Source organism: Astyanax mexicanus, chromosome 16 (genome assembly GCF_023375975.1).
Source record: "Astyanax mexicanus isolate ESR-SI-001 chromosome 16, AstMex3_surface, whole genome shotgun sequence".
In the NCBI taxonomy this organism is placed as follows: domain Eukaryota; kingdom Metazoa; phylum Chordata; class Actinopteri; order Characiformes; family Acestrorhamphidae; genus Astyanax; species Astyanax mexicanus.
In genome coordinates, this window is record NC_064423.1 from 3380863 (window position 1) to 3405347 (window position 24485).

The 24485-nt window shown below is 39.3% G+C and overlaps 1 protein-coding gene across 1 annotated transcript in view; it reads right to left on the reverse strand.

Annotated features, from left to right (window-relative positions):
* LOC103021590 (inactive N-acetylated-alpha-linked acidic dipeptidase-like protein 2) overlaps positions 1-24485 on the reverse strand; it is a 678577-nt gene that overhangs the window by 403182 nt on the left and 250910 nt on the right. Inside the window, exon 3 of the mRNA XM_049465756.1 lies at positions 3913-4177. Within this exon, the coding sequence (XP_049321713.1) occupies positions 3913-4177 (265 nt within the window). The remainder of the gene's footprint in view (positions 1-3912; positions 4178-24485) is intronic.

The following is a 24485-nucleotide window of genomic DNA, read 5'->3' on the forward strand; positions in this document are numbered from 1 at the left end:
TGAAAATACATCTTGTGAATTATACAAAACACTTAAAGTGTTTCATGTCCCCTTTAATGACATCCTGTCCTCGACTTATTGCAAGAGTTCTGTACTGTTGCTGTCTGAACAAATTGGTACAAAATTGAAACACGTTTTTTTGACTGGACTTTTTGGAACCTTCTGTTAGTGTTCGTTATGATATTTGATAAAAAGAATCATAGAAAAAAAAAACTTGCCTTAATTAATTAAACAAAATTAAGAAACAAACAAGCAAAAAAAAAACAAATAAAAAAGGGAGTTCTAGGACAACACACATGGGGACGATGAGCAACAATTCAGTTTTTAATGGTCTCAGGATAACACACACGATGATAATGATGATCGGGGTGTGACGAGACACTAACATCACGAGACGAGACACAATACTGGGTTCACAAGAACGAGACGGGACGAGATTTAAAAATGAAATTTTAAAGATAACGTCAAAAATAAAAATGGCTTAAAAACTAGAGTTGTATTTGATGAAATCATAAAACACAAACTTAACAGACTGGTTTCTCTCAGACATTGATTCTATAAGAAATAGAAATAAGAATAAGAATAAAAAATAAAAACAAAACTTTTCTAGGTCTTATATAGTGCAAACAATAAGTGCAAACCATAACCAGTCATATTAAGACTATGGTTTGTGTTTTTTTCTCCTAAATCTCTTGTAATTTAACTATGCAGAACCATAACCAGTCATATTAAGACTATGCTTGAAGTGAAACAGAGACAGAACATGTTTTTAAATACAGTACAGAGTTAAGGGATTAGTACAGCTGTCTATGAAACAGTCACGTGTAGGATTTACTTACAGTATTTATATATGGTTTGTGTCTTGTTGGTCACTCTGTTACCGTTTATTGTTTCCACTGGAGCCAAAATGCAGCCAGACATACAACTTAAAAGTAGCAGAAGCATCTTCTATACAAATACCTGAATTTTCCTCTTCTGCTGAGAGCTGCTTTCACTGCTCAGACACCACACTCGCTGCTATCACTACTGTGTTGCCAGATCCCTCTTAAAAAGTCCACACTAAACTGTTTTTTTTCCTCCGCAAGACAGGTTTAAGCTTGACGAGAAAGATCGTCACATTCTAATCTAAACATAGCCCCACCCACTAGATACATTTAAAAAACACAATTTCGGTCTGCTGGTTGAAACCCTCAAACAGTACACAGCAGTATTAGCCAGCAGACTTTATCTGAGGAAGGGATCTGTATCTTCTGTCTGTGGCAATTCAGAAGATAAGGGAATTTTATTTGTATTATTTGTTTTGTGCTTCTATCACAGTTAAGCTTGTTTGTATTTTGCCATTTATCACAAGTTAACACTAACATGTTGTAAATGCTCAGTGTAAACATGGAGCATGGCCAGCAACAGCTTATTTATTTACATAAAAGTGACAGAGCCCTGAAAGGGACTGAAACTTGTTAGAATAGAGCTGGTGAGATCTTTTTATGAGTCTCTTTTATAGCCTATTGTCTTAACTAGTATTAATTAATTATTGGTTGAGACATTCTTGTAAAGTATTAGAGATTTTTTAATGCTCCAAAATAAGTTTTTTTTTAATTGTAATATTGATGTTTTAGAGAGATTCCAACAATGAAGGTAGATGGATATTTTGCAAAACAGTTACAGTAATTTATCTATGCACTCTAAAAGTGATTTTGTGTTTTACTCTAACTTGATAACTAATGTTATCAAGTTGCGTGAATTTGATTGAGCCAGTACAGCTCAATAAAATAAGTTTAGATAACTTTAACCTGAAAATGTGCTTGAAAAATGCTTGTTGACCCAACTTTTAGTAATACTACATGTGCCAAGGCTTTTTCATCAGTTTTGGTTCATACAGCTTTCTCATAAGCTTCTATATACAGGTGTTGGACAATGAAACTGAAACAACTGTCATAATTTTAGTGGGAGGGTTCATGGCTAAATTGGAGCAGCCTGGTGGCCAATCTTCATTAATTGCACATTATTGCACCAGTAAGAGCAGTAAGAGTGTGAAGGTTTAATTAGCAGGGTAAGAGCACAGTTCTGCTCTAAATATTGCAATGCACACAACATTATGGGTGACATACCAGAGTTCAAAAGAGGACAAATTGTTGGTGCACGTCTTGCTGCCGCATCTGTGACCAAGACAGCAAGTCTTTGTGATGCATCAAGAGTCACGGTATCCAGGGTAATGTCAGCATACCACCGAGAAGGACCAACCACATCCAACAGGATTAACTGTGGACGCTGTAAGAGGAAGCTGTCTGAAAGGGATGTTCGGGTGCTAACCCGGATTGTATCCATAAAACATAAAACCACGGCTGATCAAATCACGGCAGAATTCAATGTGCACCTCAACTCTCCTGTTTTCACCAGAACTTTCCGTCACCATAATAAATTATTGTGCTCTAAAACCAGGTGTTTCAGTTTCATTGTCCAACCCCTGTGTATATATTGCATACTCGGTGTGGCCTCTTCCTTATTTACCATCTTTGTGTTGTTTGTTGCTCAAAGCTACCTTATCCTGGGCATGCAGTAATATTGTACTGTTGGGTAGTTGCCAGCCCACAGTGTTGTAGGTTGTAAGAACAGTTTTCTTTATTCTGTCTTGGTAGTGTTCACAGCAGGTGGGCTTGTAGCCACAGTGTTCACTCAACAAATATGTTGAGAATAGCAATATAATTTATTTAATAATCTAAATTGCTTAAACAAAACAATTGGGTTTATAAATATAAATATATATATATATATATATATATGTGTGTGTACTTCAGTGGTCTTGTGATGAAACAAGTTCATATATTTGTGTTCATTTGCTGTGGAAAGCGAAAACGCATGTGAGCACATTCTTATCATCTAGTATAGAGATGTAAAATAATTCCGGGCCAGTCTGTTTCCAATTCATTATCAGTTTTTTTTTTTTTTTTTTTTTAATCAAAGATGCAAAAAGCACAGATGGAAAAGCACAACTGTTGAGTAGAATTGCATCATTATTACTATATTACAGTTTCTAAAAGCAATTCTGCCAGAAGCCTATGGGAGGTCATTTTTTTTTTTCTTTCTCCATACACTGTGAAAAAAAATTATTTTAGAGAAATGTTTCATGTTTTTTTTTTTTTGTTTATTGGAAGCAAGCTGAACCGTGTACTCTTGTATTTTTCACCACGAGACACGGTTAATTTTTAATATGTGCGGCGTGGCTGGGAGTTGGAGAGTGGACTTAATGTGCGATGCTCAGTGACCTCTCGCGGGCTGCAGGATTCTCTCGCGCCTGTGCACACTGCATTACTATGAGCTCCCCAGGCATTTCATCCATCAAGCGGCCCATGTTTGTTTTTTTCGCCGCTGATTTTTAGATATTGCAAATGCGGTTTCAATTGGAAGCGGCGGCAGTCGGCGGCCTGAAAAAAAGCGAGCGGCTCGTTTGATGGATGACTTTGACCCTTCTTTTGGCGGACGGACTTCAAAGACGGACTGACTCTCTCCGCCTCAACTTTTTCTTTCGTCGCATCCCTTTAGGAGGCCTGTTGTCGGACTTAAAGGGGATAATGGAGATTTTCCTTCAATGCCGCCCATTTTCTCCGGAGACACAAAGCAGGGCCTCTAAAAATAGCTCCGCTATATATCACACATTGCTGTGATGTGTAAACTGACTCGCGTAATAGGTTTGTATTAACCTTCCGACTGGAGGACGTATCCAGCGGCTGAGCACTGTGCTTAACTTCTTTAATTTGTTGCACTGTGCCTTCCACTGTACGTGAAGAGGAATGAATGGTGGAGGCCATTATGCACAGCGTTACAGTAAATAATTGAGACCCTTCCTGCGTCAGGTTGTTCCGACCTTGTGCTTTATGTGAAAAGTAAGCGAACAATGCCGCGTTTCCGCCGTACCTCCAGAGTCCCCACGGCCGAGTAGGTCGCCATGGCAAAGAGCTGCTCAGTAGAATATGATGGATTGCCCCAGGTGTCGCAGCTGTGTCCGCTGGGCAGGTAACAATGCTTAGTGGTCATGTCAACGATTGTGTTGGGCCTGGGGCCGGGATGGCTGAGGAGGACGTTGTAACTGGACAGCTGGACGTTCTTCAGGCCCAGCTCCTCCCATTTCTGGGCGAGGCCTTTCACTCGATCCTCCTCACTGGTCGTGGCTTGGAATTCCCTGTAGGTTTGAATAAAGAGAGGAGGTATATATTATACATATATACTGTACATGTACAGTCTTTTTTATTATAACTATAACAATAAAGTTGCACCCACAAGGAAGTGTCGGATTACCATCCATCCTATTCAGAAGAAAGATATACTGTAACCTTTAGTAGGTTACCAGGAACAATAAATGTAGGTATGATTTATTAAACTTCACATACATAAGTATTGTGTTAGATAGATAGATAGATAGATAGATAGATAGATAGATAGATAGATAGATAGATAGATAGATAGATAGATAGATAGATAGATAGATAGATAGATAGATAGATACTTTATTGATCCCCGAGGGGAAATTCTAGACATCCAGCAGCAAGTATGTATAGTACACAAAGTTATAAAAATATAAAATATAACGATACATATAAATACAATAAAATAAATAATAAAATGAAAAGCATAAAATTAAATTAATGGAGAAGAAGAATCTGCAAGCTGTCAACTGTACAGCTTGATTTAGGGCATACCAGTGTGTCTTTGCTATCGTAACGATGGGAAAAGTACACCTTGCATTAAAAAAGCTAAGGCCACTGGTTGCAGGACCTCATTAACGTAACTTTTGAGCTATCGAATTGCCTATAATGAATACCAAGAGTGAGCTGGCATTTCTACTGCAAAGCCCTACTGCAAATCCTGCAGGAATGTTGAAGATGCATGGCATGGATTATCATAGGACACTGCTAGGAACTGTCAAACCAAACTGACAGGTTGAGGAAGGAGAGCACTGGCCAGAGAAGCAGCCAAGAGACCTATGGTCACTCTGGATGAGCTGCAGAGATCCACAACTCAGCTCCACAAATCTCTTAAAATCTCATTTAAAATTCATTTTATTTTGGGGTTGTATGATTACAAAATGTGAAAAAGTTCAAGAGGTATAAATATTATTTTGAAAGCCACTGTATATACAACTGTAGAAAAAGATTCTCTGATTTTGCTATTTATAGGTTTATGTTTGAGTAAAATGAAAATTGTTGTTTTATTCTATAAACTACAGACATTTCTCCCAAAATCCAAATTAAAATATTGCCATTGAGAGCATTTATTTTAGCATTTATTTGCAGAAAATGAGAAATGTCTGAAATAACAAAATAAAGATGCAGAGCTTTCAGACCTCAAATAATGCAAAGAAAACTAGTTCAGAAATGAATATTTGGTGGAATAACCCACAGGTTTTTAATTACAGTTTTCATGCATCTTGGCATCATGTTCTCTTTCTCCACCAGTCTTACACACTGCTTTTGGATAACTTTATACTGCTTTACTCCTGGTGCAAAAATTTAAGCTTGGTGGTTTGATGGCTTGTGATCATCCATCTTCCTCTTGCTTATATAGTTAAGAGGTTTTCAATTGGGTAAAATTAAAGAAACTCATAATTTTAAATAGTCTCATATTTTTTTTCCAGAGCTGTATATATATATATAGCCTTATCAATACTGTAAGGCTGTGGGCAAGACAGCACTTTAACAAAGTCCTAATGAATATGTACAAGGCTCATCATCATTAACTTAATTAGTGCGCTGTTGACTTTGGGTTAACGCTGGCATCCCTCAAAGGTATTTACATGCTTTGCTGATGTAAAGAAAGCACGCTGTGGATGGCGACAAATAAGTCTGGGACTAAATTCAAGGCAGGGCCTCCACAGTTCCAGCCCTGGACAGGCTTCAGTTAACATAACTGATGAAAACGGCTGCGCTGAGAATCTAATGTCTCCTGACCGAACAGATACGCCGGCAAAATAATGAAATAAGTGAACAAAGACGACAGGGTGGCAGTGAATTATCAACACGCAGTTTAACACGAGGCAGGGAAATGAAGCGATGATAAGGTGTTATGCAAGTGTGGCATCGCTGCTTATGTAGATGACAAACTGCAAAGAGCACTGTAATTTTCAACTTAACATCGCCCCCCCCCCCCCCCCGTTACATTATAAAGACGAGCTCTGTTATTTTAGGACAACTAAGTGGCAGCTTCACCAAAAAAAGACTTGCTTAAACCTCAGTCGGGGGAACAGCTGCTGAAACAGCACAATGCCTGAGTTTACCAACAGCATTAGCGAACAGAGTCAACCACAACAAGCGGGAGAGTAATTGATGGGTTTACAACCACAGCAGTCCCATGTAACACAGTCACTCATACGCCCATTGTTACTTGAGTGGCACAGTTAAAAAATATATGAAAAAGATAGAACCTTTCCTTTATCATATTTTCTGTACTAATTTAAAAATTATAGGGATGTGTGACCAGTAGGGGTGTCACGATTCTCTAAATCCTCGATTCGATTTTATTTCCAATTTTAGGGTCACAATTCGATTCGATTCCAGATTTTCTTTATTCTTTTTTCTTTTACAGCAGAGAGGCCTATGCCAGTTTTAGATTAGTCTATGGTCAGTCATTGGTTTGATTCATCAAATTTACAATATCTTATTTTACAACTGTTTACACACTAAATCTTTGCTTGTCACACAATTTTCTAAACATGCCCTTCAAACACCATAACCCCTCACCAAATCTGTAAAACCACACACTAATTCTCAGTGTCTGACTCAGTTTTCAATTTCCAAACACACACTTTGCAAAACTCTACACACAAGTTTCTACCTAACACACAAAGATCAAACAGGAAGTTACTTGATTTCATCTTTCAAACACAACCTATCAAAATGGCACACTAAATCACCAGTGCTTCACTCCCACCCCTCACATGTGTAAGCACTCATTACTTTATTGAACACCAACGAATCATTGGCTAAGTAAAGGCCTATAAATATGTCAAATGTGAAGATGTCTGTTTTGAGCCATGAATGACAACGAAGAGAGAGCCGGGAGAGTTTGGTAGAGGCAGAGGACGTCCAAGAGGAGTTTGGGTTCGAGGAGGAGGAGTTGGAAGGGGAGGAAGAGGACGAGTTGGACAGGGAAGAGGACAAGGGCAAAGAAGGGAAGCAAGGAGAGCTGTCTCAGATGAGATTAGGGCTAAAACTTGAGTTGAATCACAGTGGCAGCCATAGTCCGAACATTGATTTGGAAAAAATAAATATTTTGGGTTTGAAAACTGTTTATGTGTGTTGTGAGTATTTCACCTTCTCTCTGCACTTTTGTATAAAAATAAACATAGGATCCCATGAATGACAGAAGAGCTTTAGGTTTTGATCAACAGTGTGTACACAATGAATCCAAAATGTCATATTATGACAAAGGTGTGGGCAATGTGAGGTCGGTGCTTGCTTTTGAGATGTGTTGATGACATTTTGAATGTTGTGTGTCATTTTGCTGGAGATTTGAGGTATTTTGCATTTTATGTGCGCAATTGTGGGTTTTGTGTGTAGAGTTTTGAAAAATAGACACAGAGCTTGGAAAATGTGTGTAAACAGTTGTAAAAAAAACTGTAAAAGGTGGGCTTGATATAAGTGATGCAAAGTGATACAAGTGATCTGTAAAACACCACATTAGGCACTAATGGTCAGATTTAAGGATTAGGTTTAGGGTTAGATTTAAGGATTAGGTTAAGGTTTAGGGTTAGATTTAAGGATTAAGTTAAGGTTTAGGGTTAGATTTAGATTTAAGGTTTAGGGTTAGATTTAAGGATTAGGTTAAGGTTTAGGGATAGATTTAAGGATTAAGTTATATGTTTAGGGTTAGATTTAAGGATTAGATTAAGGGTTAGGGATAGATTTAAGGATTAATTTAAGGTTTAGGGTTAGATTTAAGGATTAGGTTAATGTTTAGGGTTAGATTTAAGAATTAGATTAAGGATTAGGGTTAGATTTAAGGATTAGGTTTAGATGTAAAGATTAACTGAAGGTTTAGGGTTAGGTTTATGGATAGATTATGGTTAAGATGAGAGACGGAGCAAAATGGCAGTAAATACTGTCACTGCCTATGTATAACCTAAGGTTAAGGTTTAGGGTAAAGTTTAGATTTAAGGACTAGGTTAAGATTAGTTTAAGGTTCAGGGTTAGATTTAAGGATTAGGTTAAGGTTTAGGGTTAGATTTAAGGATTAGGTTAAGGTTTAGGGTTAGATTTAAGGATTAGGTTAAGGTTTAGGGTTAGATTTAAGGATTAGGTTAAGGTTTAGGGTTAGATTTTAGGATTAAGTTAAGGTTTATGGTAAGATTATGGTTAAGATGAGAGATGGAGCAAAATGGCAGGAAATACTGTCACTGCCTATGTATAACCTACGGTTAAGGTTTAGGGTAAAGTTTAGATTTAAGGACTAGGTTAAGATTAGTTTAAGGTTCAGGGTTAGATTTAAGGATTAGGTTAAGGTTCAGGGTTAGATTTAAGGATTAGGTTAAGGTTTAGGGTTAGATTTAAGGATTAGGTTAAGGTTTAGGGTTAGATTTAAGGATTAGGTTAAGGTTTGGGGTTAGATTTTAGGATTAAGTTAAGGTTTATGGTAAGATTATGGTTAAGATGAGAGATGGAGCAGGGTAAAGTTTAGATGTAAGGACTAGGTTAAGGTTAAGGTTTAGGGCGAGGTTTTAGGGTTGATTAATGGTTGAGGTTAGGCTTATGCTTAGGCTAAAGCATTAAGTATAAAATGTAGGTTCTTTACATTCAATTTAAGTGTTCAGTTTTATTTAATTCAGCTGAATGTTAGTTTGCTAGTTTACTAACCATTAGAAAGAAGCACAGCTGTGATTATTTGCGATTAAATGAGGAAAATTGTTGTGATTATTAATTATGATCTGAAGTAGAACACTCAGTATAGCACTGGGAACTGGGAGAGTATCTTGTTTGGAGGTTTGGAGCAGCTATATGGCTCCTGTTAAAGAAAAGGCCCCGGCTGACAGCTCTTTACTGCTGCTGCGTCTAATAAACACATCCATGAATAAAACTCAATTGAACTGAATGCTTCTGTCAAAGTTCCCCTCGCCTTGGCAGCATTAATACATTAGAACTCTTTCTGAAAGGCTTTCGAAAGGTTTGCAAGCTGCTGAATTTCATTCATTGGTTTTTATTGCTTTAAAGAAGAACGGAAGCATGTCCTTGGAGCCATCAGTAATTACAAATGACAAAGAACAAAAGAGAAGAAAGGAGAGCCGCTGCCACCCTGTCGTGTGCTGAGAATTGGGTTTGATGTGATCGTGTTAGAAGAAAAGGTATTTTATTTTCTCTACAGTGTACAGTGTGTGTGTGTATTCTTCACCTAATAGAGCATTTTTTATGTTATTTCATCTGCAAAAATATATATTGTCTAATATACAGAAAATCCTAAAAAAAACGCCCAGAATTCTAAGAGAAAAAATATATTTTTTAAGCTACACAATAAAATCAAATCATGTTAAATTAAATGCAAATATCCTGTGTACACTGAAAAAATGATGCATACTATACTATATATATATATACACTATAACCTAATCCTTAAATCCAACCCTAAATCTAACTGTAAATCATAACCTAACCCTTAAATCTAACCCTTAACCTTAACTTAATCCTTAAATCTAACCCTAAACCTTAATTTAATCCCTAAATTTAAATCTAACCCTAAATATTAACTTAATCCTTAAATCTAAGCCTAAACCTTAATTTAGTCCTTAAATCTAACCATAAATCTTAATCGAATGCTTAAATGCACCCTTAAAACGAACTGTAAACCTATAACCTAATCCTTAAATCTAAATCTAACCCGAAACCTTAATGTAATCCTTAAATCTAAATCTAAAGCTTAATCTAATCCTTAAATCTAAATCTAATGCTTAATCTAATCCTTAAATCTAAATCTAATGCTTAATCTAATCCTTAAATCTAAAGCTTAATCTAATCCTTAAATCTAAATCTAACCCGGAACCTTAATCTAATCCTTAAATCTAAATCTAAAGCTTAATCTAATCCTTAAATCTAAATCTAACCCTAAAGCTTAATCTAATCCTTAAATCTAAATCTAAAGCTTAATATAATCCATAAATCTAAATCTAACCCGAAACCTTAATCCAATCTTTAAATCTAAATCTAACCCGGAACCATAATCTAATCCTTAAATCTAAATCTAACCCGGAACCTTAATCTAATCCTTAAATCTAAATCTAAAGCTTAATATAATCCATAAATCTAAATCTAACCCGAAACCTTAATCCAATCTTTAAATCTAAATCTAACCCGGAACCATAATCTAATCCTTAAATCTAAATCTAAAGCTTAATATAATCCATAAATCTAAATCTAACCCGAAACCTTAATCCAATCTTTAAATCTAAATCTAACCCGGAACCATAATCTAATCCTTAAATCTAAATCTAACCCTAAAGCTTAATCTAATCCTTAAATCTAACCCTAAAGTTTAATCTAATCCTTAAATCTTAATCTAACCCGAAACCTGATTCTTAAATCTTACCCTAAGCGCCTTATTATACACCCTGCGCACGGGCACGTTGAGATGCTTTTTGCTATCTTACACCCTACCAACACTCTATTTCATGCCTGCACTATTAAGAAAATATAAGATATTACTATGTTTTAATGCATAAAAATAAATAAAGACATTTTGATAGTGAATGATCACGTGTATTTAACTAGCGTCAAATAGTAAATAGTTAAGTATTTATTCTGCTATTTTAATATTATCTTCGAGAGTAAGAAATACAATTGTTTATGTCATTTAGCCAAATAAACTATGAAATAAATTCAGCATTCTCACAATGTGAGTCTGGGTTTGGAGGTAAGAAGCTGCTTTGTTTGAAGTCACATGATTTCAACATGAAATAAAGCTTTTGAAATCATTAAAGCAGTAAACTGCACCTGCAGGATCTCTGTTGTGTGTCATGTTTCAATTCCAGGAAAAAAAAAAAAACATTATGATGCAGAGTTTCTTTATAGCGTCTTTACTCTTCTTGATCACAGGAAACAGTCTACACACTTCTAAATCACTTCCTTAACTCAAGGTCAAACCTGTGGTGAGATATTTACACTTATGCACTTAGTCTCTGCCGTATAAAAGGATTTGTTATAACAGGGTAATGCTCATACAGTGCACTGATACTACATACTGTACATGGTAGCGCTGTACGATATTGGAAACATTTTACATTGCAAATGTTCTTTTTTTGACAATATATATATCTCGCAATATTAAACAATACAGGGCCCATGATGTCACCAGCCCCGCCCCCACCCACACACTGTCTGTCAACTCAAAACCTGAGAAAACAGCAAAACAACAGTAATCGGCCCTTTAATCAGGCATTTAAATGGCCTTTTAAAAGATAAATAAGAACGTTTGGTTTTCCGGGATTAAAAGCGTGAATTCAGCTGTAACTGGAAATATCTGCGCTGCTAAACTGTTCTGGACTGAGGTGCACAGCTTTCCACATATGCTCACGTTTACAAGCACGTGGCCAACCATGTGGATGGAGGCCATGCAGTTACCTCGTGTTTACTTCTCACGCTTCTCAGGCAGCAGCAGCCTGTCACTCACACAGACACAGAGACAGCGCTGTGTAGCTACTTCTTGTGTCAAGAATTAAAACAACATGCAACATGACGTGTTTGATTTAATAATAAATTTGGCCTCTTCATTAAGAACACCAAGTTGCTGTGACATGAGCTATAATGTTATTAAAAGAACAACTTCATTTTTGTTGAAAGAACACGTCATTTTTGTTAACTAAAAGAGTTTTTGTGGATAAACAAAAATAAAATTAATCTGCGAAACACAAAAAGTACCTCCTAATATACATATTATATGGTTTAGACATATCATTGCTGTCCAATTAAAAACAATTTTTCCATTTTTGCCTGTTTTTGATTTACGACACAGCACAAGCTGTCCCTTAAACTGAGTCAACATTTCTTAAAAACTGACCAATAGAAAATCTCCAAAATGACCTGAAATAAATCTTTTTTTTTTTTTTTTACATTGACCACCATTGAAGGTTAAGGAAGTTTTGTCTCTCTCCTGTAAAGTTTTTTTTTTTTTTTTTTTGGACAGCGATAATATATAGTACCAGTCAAGCGTTTGGGCACTCCTTAAATTATGTGTTTTTCTGCATTGTAGAATAATACTAAAATAACCCAAACTATGAAGAACAAAAACAATTCTAATGATGTATTAAATGACAGCTTTGCACATCTTGGCTGGATTTTCTCAGTCAGCTTTATGAGGTATAGTCACCTGGAATTCAGGCTTTCAGTTAACAGCTGTGCTGAACTCATCAAGAGTTAATTAGTTGAATTTCTTGCCTCTTAATAATGTTAGTTTGAGAGCATCAGTTGTGTAAAGTAGGGAAGATGTAGAGTTACATGTATACAGTAAATAGCTCTATTTATAGAGTAATGTTTTAATCCAGATTATGGCAAGAAATATGGTTGAGGTCAGTCAATCTGAAAAATTTGCAAGGTGCAAAGACCATCAAAATATGAATTATGATGAAACTGGCTCTCATCAGGACCACCTCAGGAAAAGAAGAGCAAGAGTTCACCACCTAAATGCTTCACAAAGTATTTTGGTTTGTTTACCACTTTTAACCCTTGTGTGGTGTTCATATTTTTGTTACTCGTTTACTTTAGTTCTTGCTCCTTTCTTGTTCACCCTCTACACTGCAGACTTCAAGTACAGCTCTGCCAGCTGCCACCTGCAAAAGTGCTCAGACGACTCTGCTATCGTCGGACTCATCAGTGATGGAGATGACAAGGAGTACAGAGAACTGACGCAGGACTTTGTGAAATGGTGCCAGAGGAACTGCCTGCAGATCAACGCAGGAAAAACCAAAGAGCTGGTGGTGGACTTCCGCAGGACCAAACACTCTCCTCCGGTGCCTGTGAACATCCAGGGCTCGGATATTGAGATAGTGAGGTCCTACAAGTACCTAGGTGTCCACCTTAACAACAAGCTGGACTGGACTGACAACACGGCTGCTCTCTACAGGAAAGGTCAGAGCAGACTGCATCTCCTGAGGAGACTCCGGTCCTTTGGCGTGCGGGGGACACTACTGGTGGCATCAGCCATCTTTTATGGAGTGGTCTGCTGGGGCAGCAGCATCTCCACCGCTGACAGGAAGAGACTGGACAGAATCATCAGGAAGTCCAGCTCTGTCCTGGGGTGTCCTCTGGACCCAGTGGAGGTGGTGGGAAACAGGAGGATGAGGACTAAGCTTAACAACATGCTGAAGAACCTGTCCCATCCCATGCATCACTCTCTGACAGCACTGAGCAGCTCCTTCAGTACCCGGCTGCTGCACCCACGCTGTGTGAAGGAGAGATACCGCAGGTCCTTCGTTCCACACGCCATCAGACTTTACAACACACCGCGCTCCCAGTAAACACTAGTTTACTATCTCAGGACTTCATACAAACCTACATACTACTCAGTGTAGCTGTAATGCTTACCGTGTGCAATATCCATCTCACTACGGGTACTGTGATCATCATTTGTGCAATTTATTTAATGTGCAATATTTTTTTTCTCACTTTTGTTTTTATCTATTATTTATTTGATATTTATTCACTGTTACTCTTGTGCAATAATACTGGTCCACCCTACCATAATCATATCTCTATGCACTAGATGTATATATATATTTTCTTCTTTTACTATATATAATTTTTTAAACTCTTTATATATTTTCCTACAATAGGTTTTCTGTATATATAGATTTATCATTATTTGTATTTACCTTTTCCTGACCTGTTTCTGTGTCCTTTACTCTGCACTGCTGTAACATGGTAAATTTCCCCATTGTGGGATTAATAAAGGATTATCTTATCTTATCTTATCTTTGTTACTTGTATTTAATTCAGCACAATTAAGCAATTTTACATTAAAATGCTTTACACATGCTTGCTTCACCTAAATTGCAAGCAATATAAACAGCTTACATGGTTAATATTTGCCCTTTACCTTTCTTATGTTACATTTCTTTCAAAAAGTGCTACTCTTTTTTTTATTAGTTTTTTAATAAAATGTAAAAGAAAATGAATTAAACTCAAGATATGAGTAGAAAATTTGTTTAGTTTCAAATTTACAAATGAAGCAATGTTTATTAGCCCTTGGCCAAACATACTGTATGTAATATAAATGGTTGGGGGGTGGGGGGTGTACAGTGTGTGTTTATCGAAAATGTGTTTTGATATATGTTTTTCACAAAAAAATGAGCCAATGAGTTTGAGTTAGAAAAAATATATTTTTTTGTATCATTTGATGAAAAATGAAAACGGGTCCCACAGACCCGAACACCACACAAGGGTTAAATTTACTACATGGTTCCTTGTGTGAGTATAAATTCTATGTACATGCATGTACACTGATTACTGATATACCCATCTTAGAACAAAGGAAAAGTAATGAGATGTTAACACATTTGAAGTTGCTAATTACTGTGTGAGAACAGTGAGAACATTGAGAACAGTGGACACTGGGCCTCGTCCAGTTCTCCCGAGCCGCACTTCCCCTCTGACCAGAAGCCGAAAGCCGAGGAGGCCGCTGTGTTCGGACTAGAGCCAAAGGAATAGCGGCTCAGACTGAAGCTTGTAGAAGAATGCCTGGGCAAAGGCCGCAAGCCACGGGGTGCCACTCTCAACAGCTTGCCGTGGTGATTGATGCCCGACTCCTGGGCCCGGAGAAGAGCCGGTGCTCTCCACACAAGATCAGCTCGGCGGCTGCTGCCGGCGTCGGCCAGGGCCAAGAGCCGGCGTCGACTTCCAGAGCGGCGGCGTCTACATTAGGGGGGCCATCTGTTGCGGAGACTGATATAGATATCACACTAACGGATCCCTCAGAGCATGAAAAGCAAACATTTTCACACAGGAAAACCTGTCTGGAAGCGTTTATGAGGGGATTTGGCCGCGTCTGTGTTTCAAAGTGATTATCCTATCAAAAGTGGATGTGCTGTGTAGTCGTGTCAAACTATTTCATGCTCGGTGGAAGTCTTTGTTAGAGGGAGTACTTCTTTGAGGCGATGCTATTGTAAGGGCTATTCTCTCTCTTTTTTTCTCTCGTTCTCTTTTTCTCCAGTTGAATGCGAGGGAGAGAAAGTGGGTCGAAGTCCTGGCCCCCTCCGCTGACATTTAAGTGAGTTAATTAAATGCGGTTGAGTGGAGCTGATTGACAGCTGGTGTATCCTTCTTCTGGATGAAGGTGGTCACCGGGGGTTGCTTAGGCAGAGGCTATGACACTTGACAGAGGCTGTCTGGGTGGCTATTGAACTGTGGCAGAATGCTATTATGGATGATAATGCCGGCCGAGCCGAACCCTGCTCTATATAAAAGTCCTCGCTCCTTACTTTCCCTACGGGTCCCTAAAGACGAGCGCGGTGTTTAAGTGCAGACAAAAGGAAAAGATGAGAGATATCCACAGAAAACCCTCATTCCACAGAAAAACGCATGACCTCGCCGTCCTTCAGCCGCCAGAGCGCTGAATACGCTGCACAGATATGTACTTAAAATGTATTTAATTGGACCCTTTTCTCTTCTAAAAAAAAAGAAAAGAGATGAAGTAATTAAAACTAAAGTCTATCAATCAAAAGATGAAAATGAAGCCTAAATCTTCCTCCATGTTGGCGATCCTGAAACCCGAGTCTGTAGAGCGCAGTAGAGACCAGAGGAGGGAGAAAGACTGTGGAGAGACAGCCTACTCATTTAAATAACCCCGCCCCTGAGGGCTGCCTCCACAGAGCTATACACAGTCTATAGTCCCGCCCATACAGTCATTGGTTCCACCCCGGCTATAGGTGTAACCCCGCCCTTTTACACACCAATAACCACACCTTTTAGAATAGAGCTGAATAACGTTTAAAAAAAATAATAATTCTGTGGGGATATAAAATTTAACAATATAAGCAGAGGTTACACTAGCTGCTGCATTTAAATAATGGAGGTAGAATTACAGTATATTGGAAAAAAAATAAAAAACGTGATTGAAAGTTGTCTGTTTTGCCATTGAAACCTATGGGGATGGGTGGAGTTACACAGCTTTCTAATGCAACCGAACAGCAGCAGGGGGCGCCCGACCTGTGGTGGCTTCACTTTTGAGAGATGATGCTCTGTCCAGCTACACACAGTCTATGGTTTATACAGATAACACAGATACAGCATTTAAATTTCTATTTCTGATATTTGCCATGCTTTAAAGGCTTCACCTTTCACCCATGCTTTTTTATTTTTTTATAAATGATGTTTCTCTGCTTTACCATGCACAAAAAAAAGACATTTATAAGGCGTTTATACCCAATATGGGTATGGATATGATTTCTGTTATCCATTACAGTGATGGATTGGCCATAGGTAGTACTGTAGGACAATTCCCAGTAGGTCAATCGGTGTGTGGGCCAGTAAAAACCCAAACATAGAAGCTATAAATAATTATATTCTAATATTGAGGTGTGTATTGGTCCAAAGTAATCAAAGTGCATGGCTGTTAGCCAATCACAGACATGCCACATAATCACATTACTCGTGAAATGAAGTTTAGTAAAGAGAGCGAAATAGAAAAGGTATTCAAAAAGTGTTCCTAAAAATGATATATACAAGAACAAGACACAGAAAACTGGTGAACATTTTTTTGCTGGTCATTCAAGCTATTTTTACAACCTGTGCAATGCACATCACGATGTTTATTGCTATCTTACACCCACACAACAGTCTGTTTTTACGTTTTTTAGATGCTTGTGAATATGTCTACGCCGATGGGTGTGGTGGTCTGGAATTAAGGTGTGTTCAAGGAATATCTGGTGTATTGCTATCTTTGCAGCAGAAACCACAGATGCACCACTGACTGATTTCAACTTTGCACCGTGCACACACATAGAAGCACAGCAGTGCACAAACCCAACTTTTACATCAACTATGAACGTAAAACCAAATAAAATAACATTGCTGTTCCCGTAACTGTCCTGCTCTCACACCTCTCACACGAGCAGGTCAGTGTCCACTGCTGAGAATGCAGAAGCTCTGCACCATTATAATAGCAATCCACCAAACCAGAGTGTGTTGTACCCCTGACAATGGGAAGGAATAAAGAGAGACTAGATTGTGCTGTTTTCCCTTGTGCTGTATTGCAGAGAATCTTACAAAGTACAAAACAACTCAAAAGCAAAATTGTCTTTCAGTAGGTATCTTTCAGCATTAACAATTGCTTTATATTACAGAGAAACATTAACTAAACTTCCTTGCACAGAATAGAACATTGTTTACAGAGAGATAGAATATAGATAAAATAAAAAAAACATATTTATGCATAGAATTACTGGAATAGTCCAATATCCAATCCCTGTAGCAATATTTCTTCTCATCAATCCCTGCTTAAACATGCACCCCATGCTATTGTATAAACAATTAGGCAGGCCTAAGAACAATAAGCTACTGCTAACCATATGCTCAGTCTGCTAAACACAGTAGTGTTTTTAGCATATTTATCGCACTCAAAACTTTCAGAAAAACAGAACAACATGTTCTCTAAACATAGTACTTTTATGTTCATCGGTGAATGCACCTTTTTTTATACATATTTACCTGACAATGGGAAGGAATAAAGAGAGACTAGATTGTGCTGTTTTCCCTTGTGCTGTATTGCAGAGAATGAGAAAACACATCAGAGCGCCCCCTTAAGTTCCTCTTAGAAATAACCTCCCCACTGAAAGGACTGACAAGAGCTCCCCCTACTGTCCACTTATACACAAACCATGTTTTTTCATAGTAGCTAAATCCTTTTAGGACTCTGATAACAATAAAATCACCATTTCTCACTCAAATAACTTTTATCTAAATTAATCTCTGCTGTATAAACTCATTTGAGTCTTCTATTCTTCCTGTGCAATGCATGATTTTTTAGCCTTTTTACTAAAATTAACATGAATAAACTAAACAAGGAAACAACATTAACTTAATTAACCTAATTTAATCTTTTTAACCCTTTTACCCACACCGTGTCTTTTTAGATTATTTACCTCTTTTAACTCATGAATGTTATTATATATACCACACACTCCCCTACAAACAAAAATGTCGTCCCGACATTTCAAGGGAAAATAACAACAAAACAGTGAAATTCAAGTTATTTGCTCAAGTAACTCATAGTCCAAGTAATCAGTTATACTGGTCCTGAGAGAAACAAAAGTTATTCTGTTACTCTTTTTTTTTTGGTTTGTGTGTCCTTTTCTCTATATCTCTGTTGTTTTTTTCTAACAGTCCATACTATCAAAAGCCATATGTGTACTGTGAGTGGCAAAAGTACTTTTGTATTGGTGGTATCCATGACATCAGTCCATAAGAAGAACTATGGGGAACAAATTGTCTTTGGGGTTCAACTGACTGAACAGCATAACAAGCAGGAGTTCCCAGCCTGTCGTAGGTGAATACTCTAGGTGGACGTCTCTCTCTCTTGGGAACGTGATACACAATGTCCTCCTGACTATTTTCCCTTTCATCTGATGAAGAAGGACTATCCATGTGGTCAGAAAGTATTGTATTCGATTCAAGTTGTTCTTCCTCACAAACCTCAGCAGATGGAACATCATCAGCAATCCACGCCTGCAGTTCTACATGTGGGTTTTCCGAAGCGGTCATTTCGGCAAGTTTAACTTCTGACTCTGCTTGCCTAACAGGATATGGATTCTGGCTTCCTGGAGGTACATAACAGAAGTTATATTCATCCTCACTAGCCTCTGATTCATCTTCTTCAGCAGTAGCCCGTGGCATTGGCTTATTCTTCCGTGGGTGAGTTGTCTGTTTCAATTCGGTTTCTAATGGCAAATGATCACATGGCATCAGAAGGTTTCTATGCAAAACTCGAGATCGTCCTTTACCTTGCTCAGGCTTGACCTCATAGATGGGCAAATCTTGTCCCACCTGTCGTACGACGGTATGTATGCAGTGCTCCCAATAATTGCGAAGTTTTCCCGGGCCTCCGCGTGGTGTGAGGTTTCGGATAAGTACCCGGTCACCTGACTGCAACACAGAACTTCGGACCTTGTTGTCGTAGTATTTCTTACTTCTTACAGCAGCTTTGCGAGTGCTCTCTCTAGCGATCTCATACGCTTCTTCCATTCCACGTTTCCATTTTTCCACGTACTCTCTTCTACTGCTTGAGTCTGTTTTGGACGTCAGTCCGAAAAGCATGTCTACAGGCAATCTGGGTGACCTTCCGTACAATAGAAAAAATGGAGAATATCCAGTCACTTTGCAACGAGTACAGTTGTATGCATACACCAACTTGTTCAGGGACTCTTTCCAATTGGACTTCTGGATCTCTGTGAGTGTTTTCAGCATCTGTAGAAGTGTACTGTTGAAGCGTTCTACCTGCCCATTTCCTTGGGGGTGATAGCATGATGTTCTGGAGCCTGCCATTCCACAGTATTTCTTTAACTGAGCAAAGAGCTGGTTCTCAAATTCTCCCCCTTGGTCATGATGCAGGCGAGCTGGAAAGCCAAACTTCAGCACAAAATCATTAAAGATGCGATCAGCTGCTGTTTTGCCTGATTTAGATGTAGTGGCATAAGCTGTAGCATAACGAGTAAAATGGTCCATGACGACCAATATGTACTCATAGCCCCCTTTGCATCGATCTAGATGGAGAAAATCAATGGAGACCAGTTCAAAAGGCTGAGTAGTCACAATGTTTGTCAATGGAGCTACTGTGTGATGGCAAGGTCTTTTCTGTTTTAGGCAGGAACACACTTTGGTGACATAATGCTCAATGTCAGCCTGCATATAAGGCCAGAAGAAACGATCACGCACTAGAGAAGTTGTGCGATCAACCCCTTGATGACCCATCTCATTATGGAGTTCCTTGAGGACAGTGGGTTTATACTCTTCTGGGAGCACCAACTGTGTTCGAGTGGCTGTAACACGTTGGAGGATGCCATCACCATCCAGCATAAGTTTCTCCCACTCCCGAAATAGACACTTTGTCCTTGCACTGAACATCTTAAGTTGCTCCACAGGTGGTTTTGACCCTGATAACTTGGATTGCACAACTGGTTGAATACTTGGATCTTTGTTCTGTGCTTGCTTAATTTCTCCCTTGGATAATGACAGGATCATGTCATTTGTAGTATCTATACCTTCAGGTACAGAAGTGGCTGATACTGAGACAGACCAGGGAATACTGGCATTATTTTGAGCCTCCACGGCTTGAATAGTGGCAGTAATAGCATCAGAAGACAACTCCTCAGTGCATTCTTCCATGAGTGTGCCCACTTCCACTGGCATTCTGGAGAAACTATCCGCATCTATGTTTTCTTTACCCGCCCGGTACTTGATTGTGAAATGGAAGTCGGCCAGTTCTGCGACCCATCTGCACCCAGTAGCATTCAACTTGGCAGTCGATAACACATATGTGAGTGGGTTGTTATCGCTATACACTGTGAATGTTGGGGCATAGTATAGATAGTCACGAAACTTTTCAGTAACTGCCCATTTCAGAGCAAGGAACTCAAGTTTCCCAGAATGCAGGTGGTAGTTCTTCTCCGCACCAGTAAGTGTTCTCGATCCATATGCAATTACTCTCATTTTTCCGTCTTGCTTCTAATATAGAACAGCTCCTAATCCCTGGTTTGATGCATCAGTGTGTAATATGAATGGTTGGGTAAAATCAGGAAACCCCAGAACAGGTGGCTGAAGCAAGCAATCAATCAGTTGTTCTAGTGTTTGTTGGTGAATGTCAGTCCAAGTTATAGGTTTTGTTGAGGGGCAACTACTGATTTTTCGTCCTGACCTGGGTTTTGGCTGCACACCAACTGATGTTCTAGACCCCTCATCACTTGACTCCCCTTTAAGTAGCTCATACAATGGCATGGCTATCCGAGAAAAGTTTCGGATGTATTGTCTGTAGTAACTGAGGAGGCCTAGTATCCTCCTGAGCTCACCGACCGTCTTAGGCTTCTTGTCTTTTAGTGAAGTGACCGCCTCTGTATCAGCCGGATCCACTCTACTTCCTTCAGCTGAGACAATCCTACCCAAGTAGCGAACTTCCTGCTTGAACAGATCACACTTGCTTGGCTTAAGCTTGATCCCATACTCTCTTAGTCGCTGTAACACCTTCCTGACATCCTCAACATGCTTCTCAAAACCTTTGCTGAAGACCAAAGTGTCATCAAGGTAAGGGACACAAATTTCATCCCTTAGTCATTCCAAACACTCTTCCATGCATCGTTGGAACGCGGCAGGTCCATTCATAAGGCCAAAGGGGACCCTAACCCACTGATATAATGCCCAGGGTGTCACAAAAGCAGTCAGATGTTTGCTCTCTTTGGACATGAAGCCTTGGTGGTAGGCTTTTCCTTGATCTAACAGTGAAAACCAAGAATTACCACCCAAACTGTCCAATATGTCTTGCATTCTGGGTAAAGGTTGGCGATCGGGATGCGTTTTCTTATTTAGATCTCTATAGTCAACACAGAGTCTGAGGCTGCCATCCTTCTTCCGGACGCATACAACAGGAGAAGAGTATGAAGAGTTAGACTTTTCAATCCACCCTTGAGCTATTAGGTCAAGTAGGTAATCTTTCATCTCTCGATACAAGGGCTTTGGGGCAGACATGTAAGTTCGTGTAACTGGTTCAGTATTTTTCAAGGAAATACTCAGTTGCAACTTGTCTATGCAGCCAATGTCATCATCAGTTCTAGAGAAAGAATGGCATTCTTCCCGAAGCATCTGTTGAACTACCTGCTTTTTGTCAGGACTCAGATGGCTTATGTCAATCGGTGGATCCCAGACATCATCACATACATTAGCATTGTTAGCTTGTTGGACACTTACTTGGTGAACAGCAGCAGTTGTCTTCTGATCAGAGCTTTCTCCTGAGTTGATGGGAAACACTGTTCGAACAGGCTGTGCGAGGCCACATTCTGTTTTCTCTGCCAGGACGATATCATGATCAGTGACATTAGATACTTCAATGATAATGTGCGGGGAAGCTCCTTTTTTTAGCTGAACAAGTGTTTCACTGATCTCGAGGCCATCTGCCCACTGAGGGTCTAGTCCAGGCTCAACAATAAGTACGGTGTCCTCTTTAAAAGGCTGTGCATACACTCGACACTTGACAAGTACAGTGGAATGCTTTGGGATGAGAACACGCTCATTGGTGGTCTTTACTATGTACTCACACATATGTTCTGCCATTATCAATTGGATGAATGCTGTGATTTTGTTCTTTTTCAAGCTTGGGAATGCAACCCTCAGTGCTCGTTTAAGCTGTTGGTCACTGGATATGTTAGGTCGAGCCTCCACAACGTCTTCAACAATTTGCTCAATGACATTGAAACCAATAATCGGATGAGACAAGTGCCTGCCTTCCATTACCAAAATTGGAATGGTTAAGTCATTGGTGTGAATTGTGTCAGGAACTAACCTAAAAGTCACTTCTATCCATCCAACATAGGGCAGTTTAGTGCCATTGGCAGCGATCAGAGTCAATGCATCACCCATGTCGATGGCTTCTGAAACATCTCTCAAAGTTACTGAAGGCAAGTGCTCCCTCTTCCATTCTTCGTCTATGATGCACACTTGCGATCCAGTGTCCCACAAAGCTTGAGTGCGGTGTCCATTTAGGAAGCATTCAACAAGGCACTGTCTCCCTACTAGTGATGTCACTGCAGAGTGCTGCTGCACTGAAATGTTCATACAGGTGAGTTCTTTTGGTGATTTTAGCATACCACTACAGTATTGCTTATGTGTAGTCCAATGTTTTCTTTGGCATGGCTTGGAACAATAGAGTATGCTTTTGCAAGATGAACAACATTTTAGTCTCTCGTTCTCACCCATAATTCCACAGCCCTCACATTTTTGGGACCGATACCAGCCTCTGGTTACTCCCTGTCCCGTGGGGGTAACCATTCCCCATTTAAAGACCTTTCTTTCGATGGTTTTATCCCTCTTATCCGGCACCCAGCTTGGAAATGTTCACTGCTGCCACATCGAAAGCAATGTATACACCGTTCTTCCATACCTTTCTGCTGACAGTTGAAGCATCTTCGCACTTGTGGACGTGGAGGTGTTGAATAGTACTGTGGGTACCTATAGTGAGGTTGGAACACAGCAGGCTCCCTTACTGGACGAGGGCCACCAACTGCAGCATATTTACATGGTGCCACGATAGCCTGATGCTGGACAGGATCTCTCTCCATCACTCTATTCAAGGGTACAGAGCTTGCTTTTGGTGGGTCAGTTGGTTGCTGCTGCTGTATAGTTTCTTTGATATGAGCTATTTCGGCACTGAGTGTTTGCAAAGAAGCTATGCCAGCTCTAAGTTCCTTCAACTCTGTGAGTACATCTGACGAAATCTTTGAGGTGTTCTGTTTTACAGGATATTGCTTTGAGTTTGTTTTCTCTTCAGACTGTACTACATGTACCATAGCAGGTGGTGAGACAGCCAACTTTCTCTTTTTCTGTCTCTCAGTCTCGTTCGCACATGCAGTGTTCAGTCTTTCTAACAATGTTTCATCTGAGGTCTTTAGGTCAACAAGGAAAGGTTGCATGTCCATCTTTATGCTGTCATTCTGAATGCCAGTCAGTACAGTGTGTAAAAACATGCTCTGGACTAATGCAGGATCGTATTTCAGGCCTGATTCAGATTCTTGTGAAGCGAACAGAACTTTTTGTCGCAGATCCAGGGTGCGCATGAGAAATGCTTGGGGACTCTCTTTGTTACTCTGTACCTCAGACGTAAGTTGTTTATAGAGCTCGGTGGCACTCTTCTCTTGAAAATGAGAACGCAAGATGCGTCTGAGAGTGGGCAATGTTAACTGAGACTTTCCCTCCAAGTAGCTTCGCAGTTGAAGTCCTCGGCATATTGCTCTAATCACAGCATCAACAATTTCAATTTCTGGGTAGCCTCGACTTAGTCCATTTTCAATTTGATGTGCTAGACTTGAAAATGTAAGCTTGTCTTTTTGACCTGGCTCCCCAATCTGCCCAGAAATTTTGAAATCTTTGTGCCAAGGTGAGTTAGAAGATGGCACGTTCCCTGTCTGAAGCATTATTGGGCTATGCACCTGGGGTGGAGTATTACTTGCACTTGTGTCACTCAGATTAGCTTGATACAACTCACTTTGCTTTTGTGCTACTGCATTCTGCAGATCGGTTAGCTCTCTATACAGTCTTTCTTTTTCAACGGTGAGATTAGTAGCGGAAGTTGGACTCTCGACGTGGGCACTCACTTCTAATATTTTGTCTTTCAACATCAGAAGTTCTGACATCCCCTCATCTTCTAACTGAGCTACTTCCTCCCTCTCCATATGCTGGATAATGTGGGAGATCAGAGACATGCGATTTTTGCCAGAGACCTTTTCCCTATTTAGCCCAGAAATGTCAAGGAAGTCACATGTG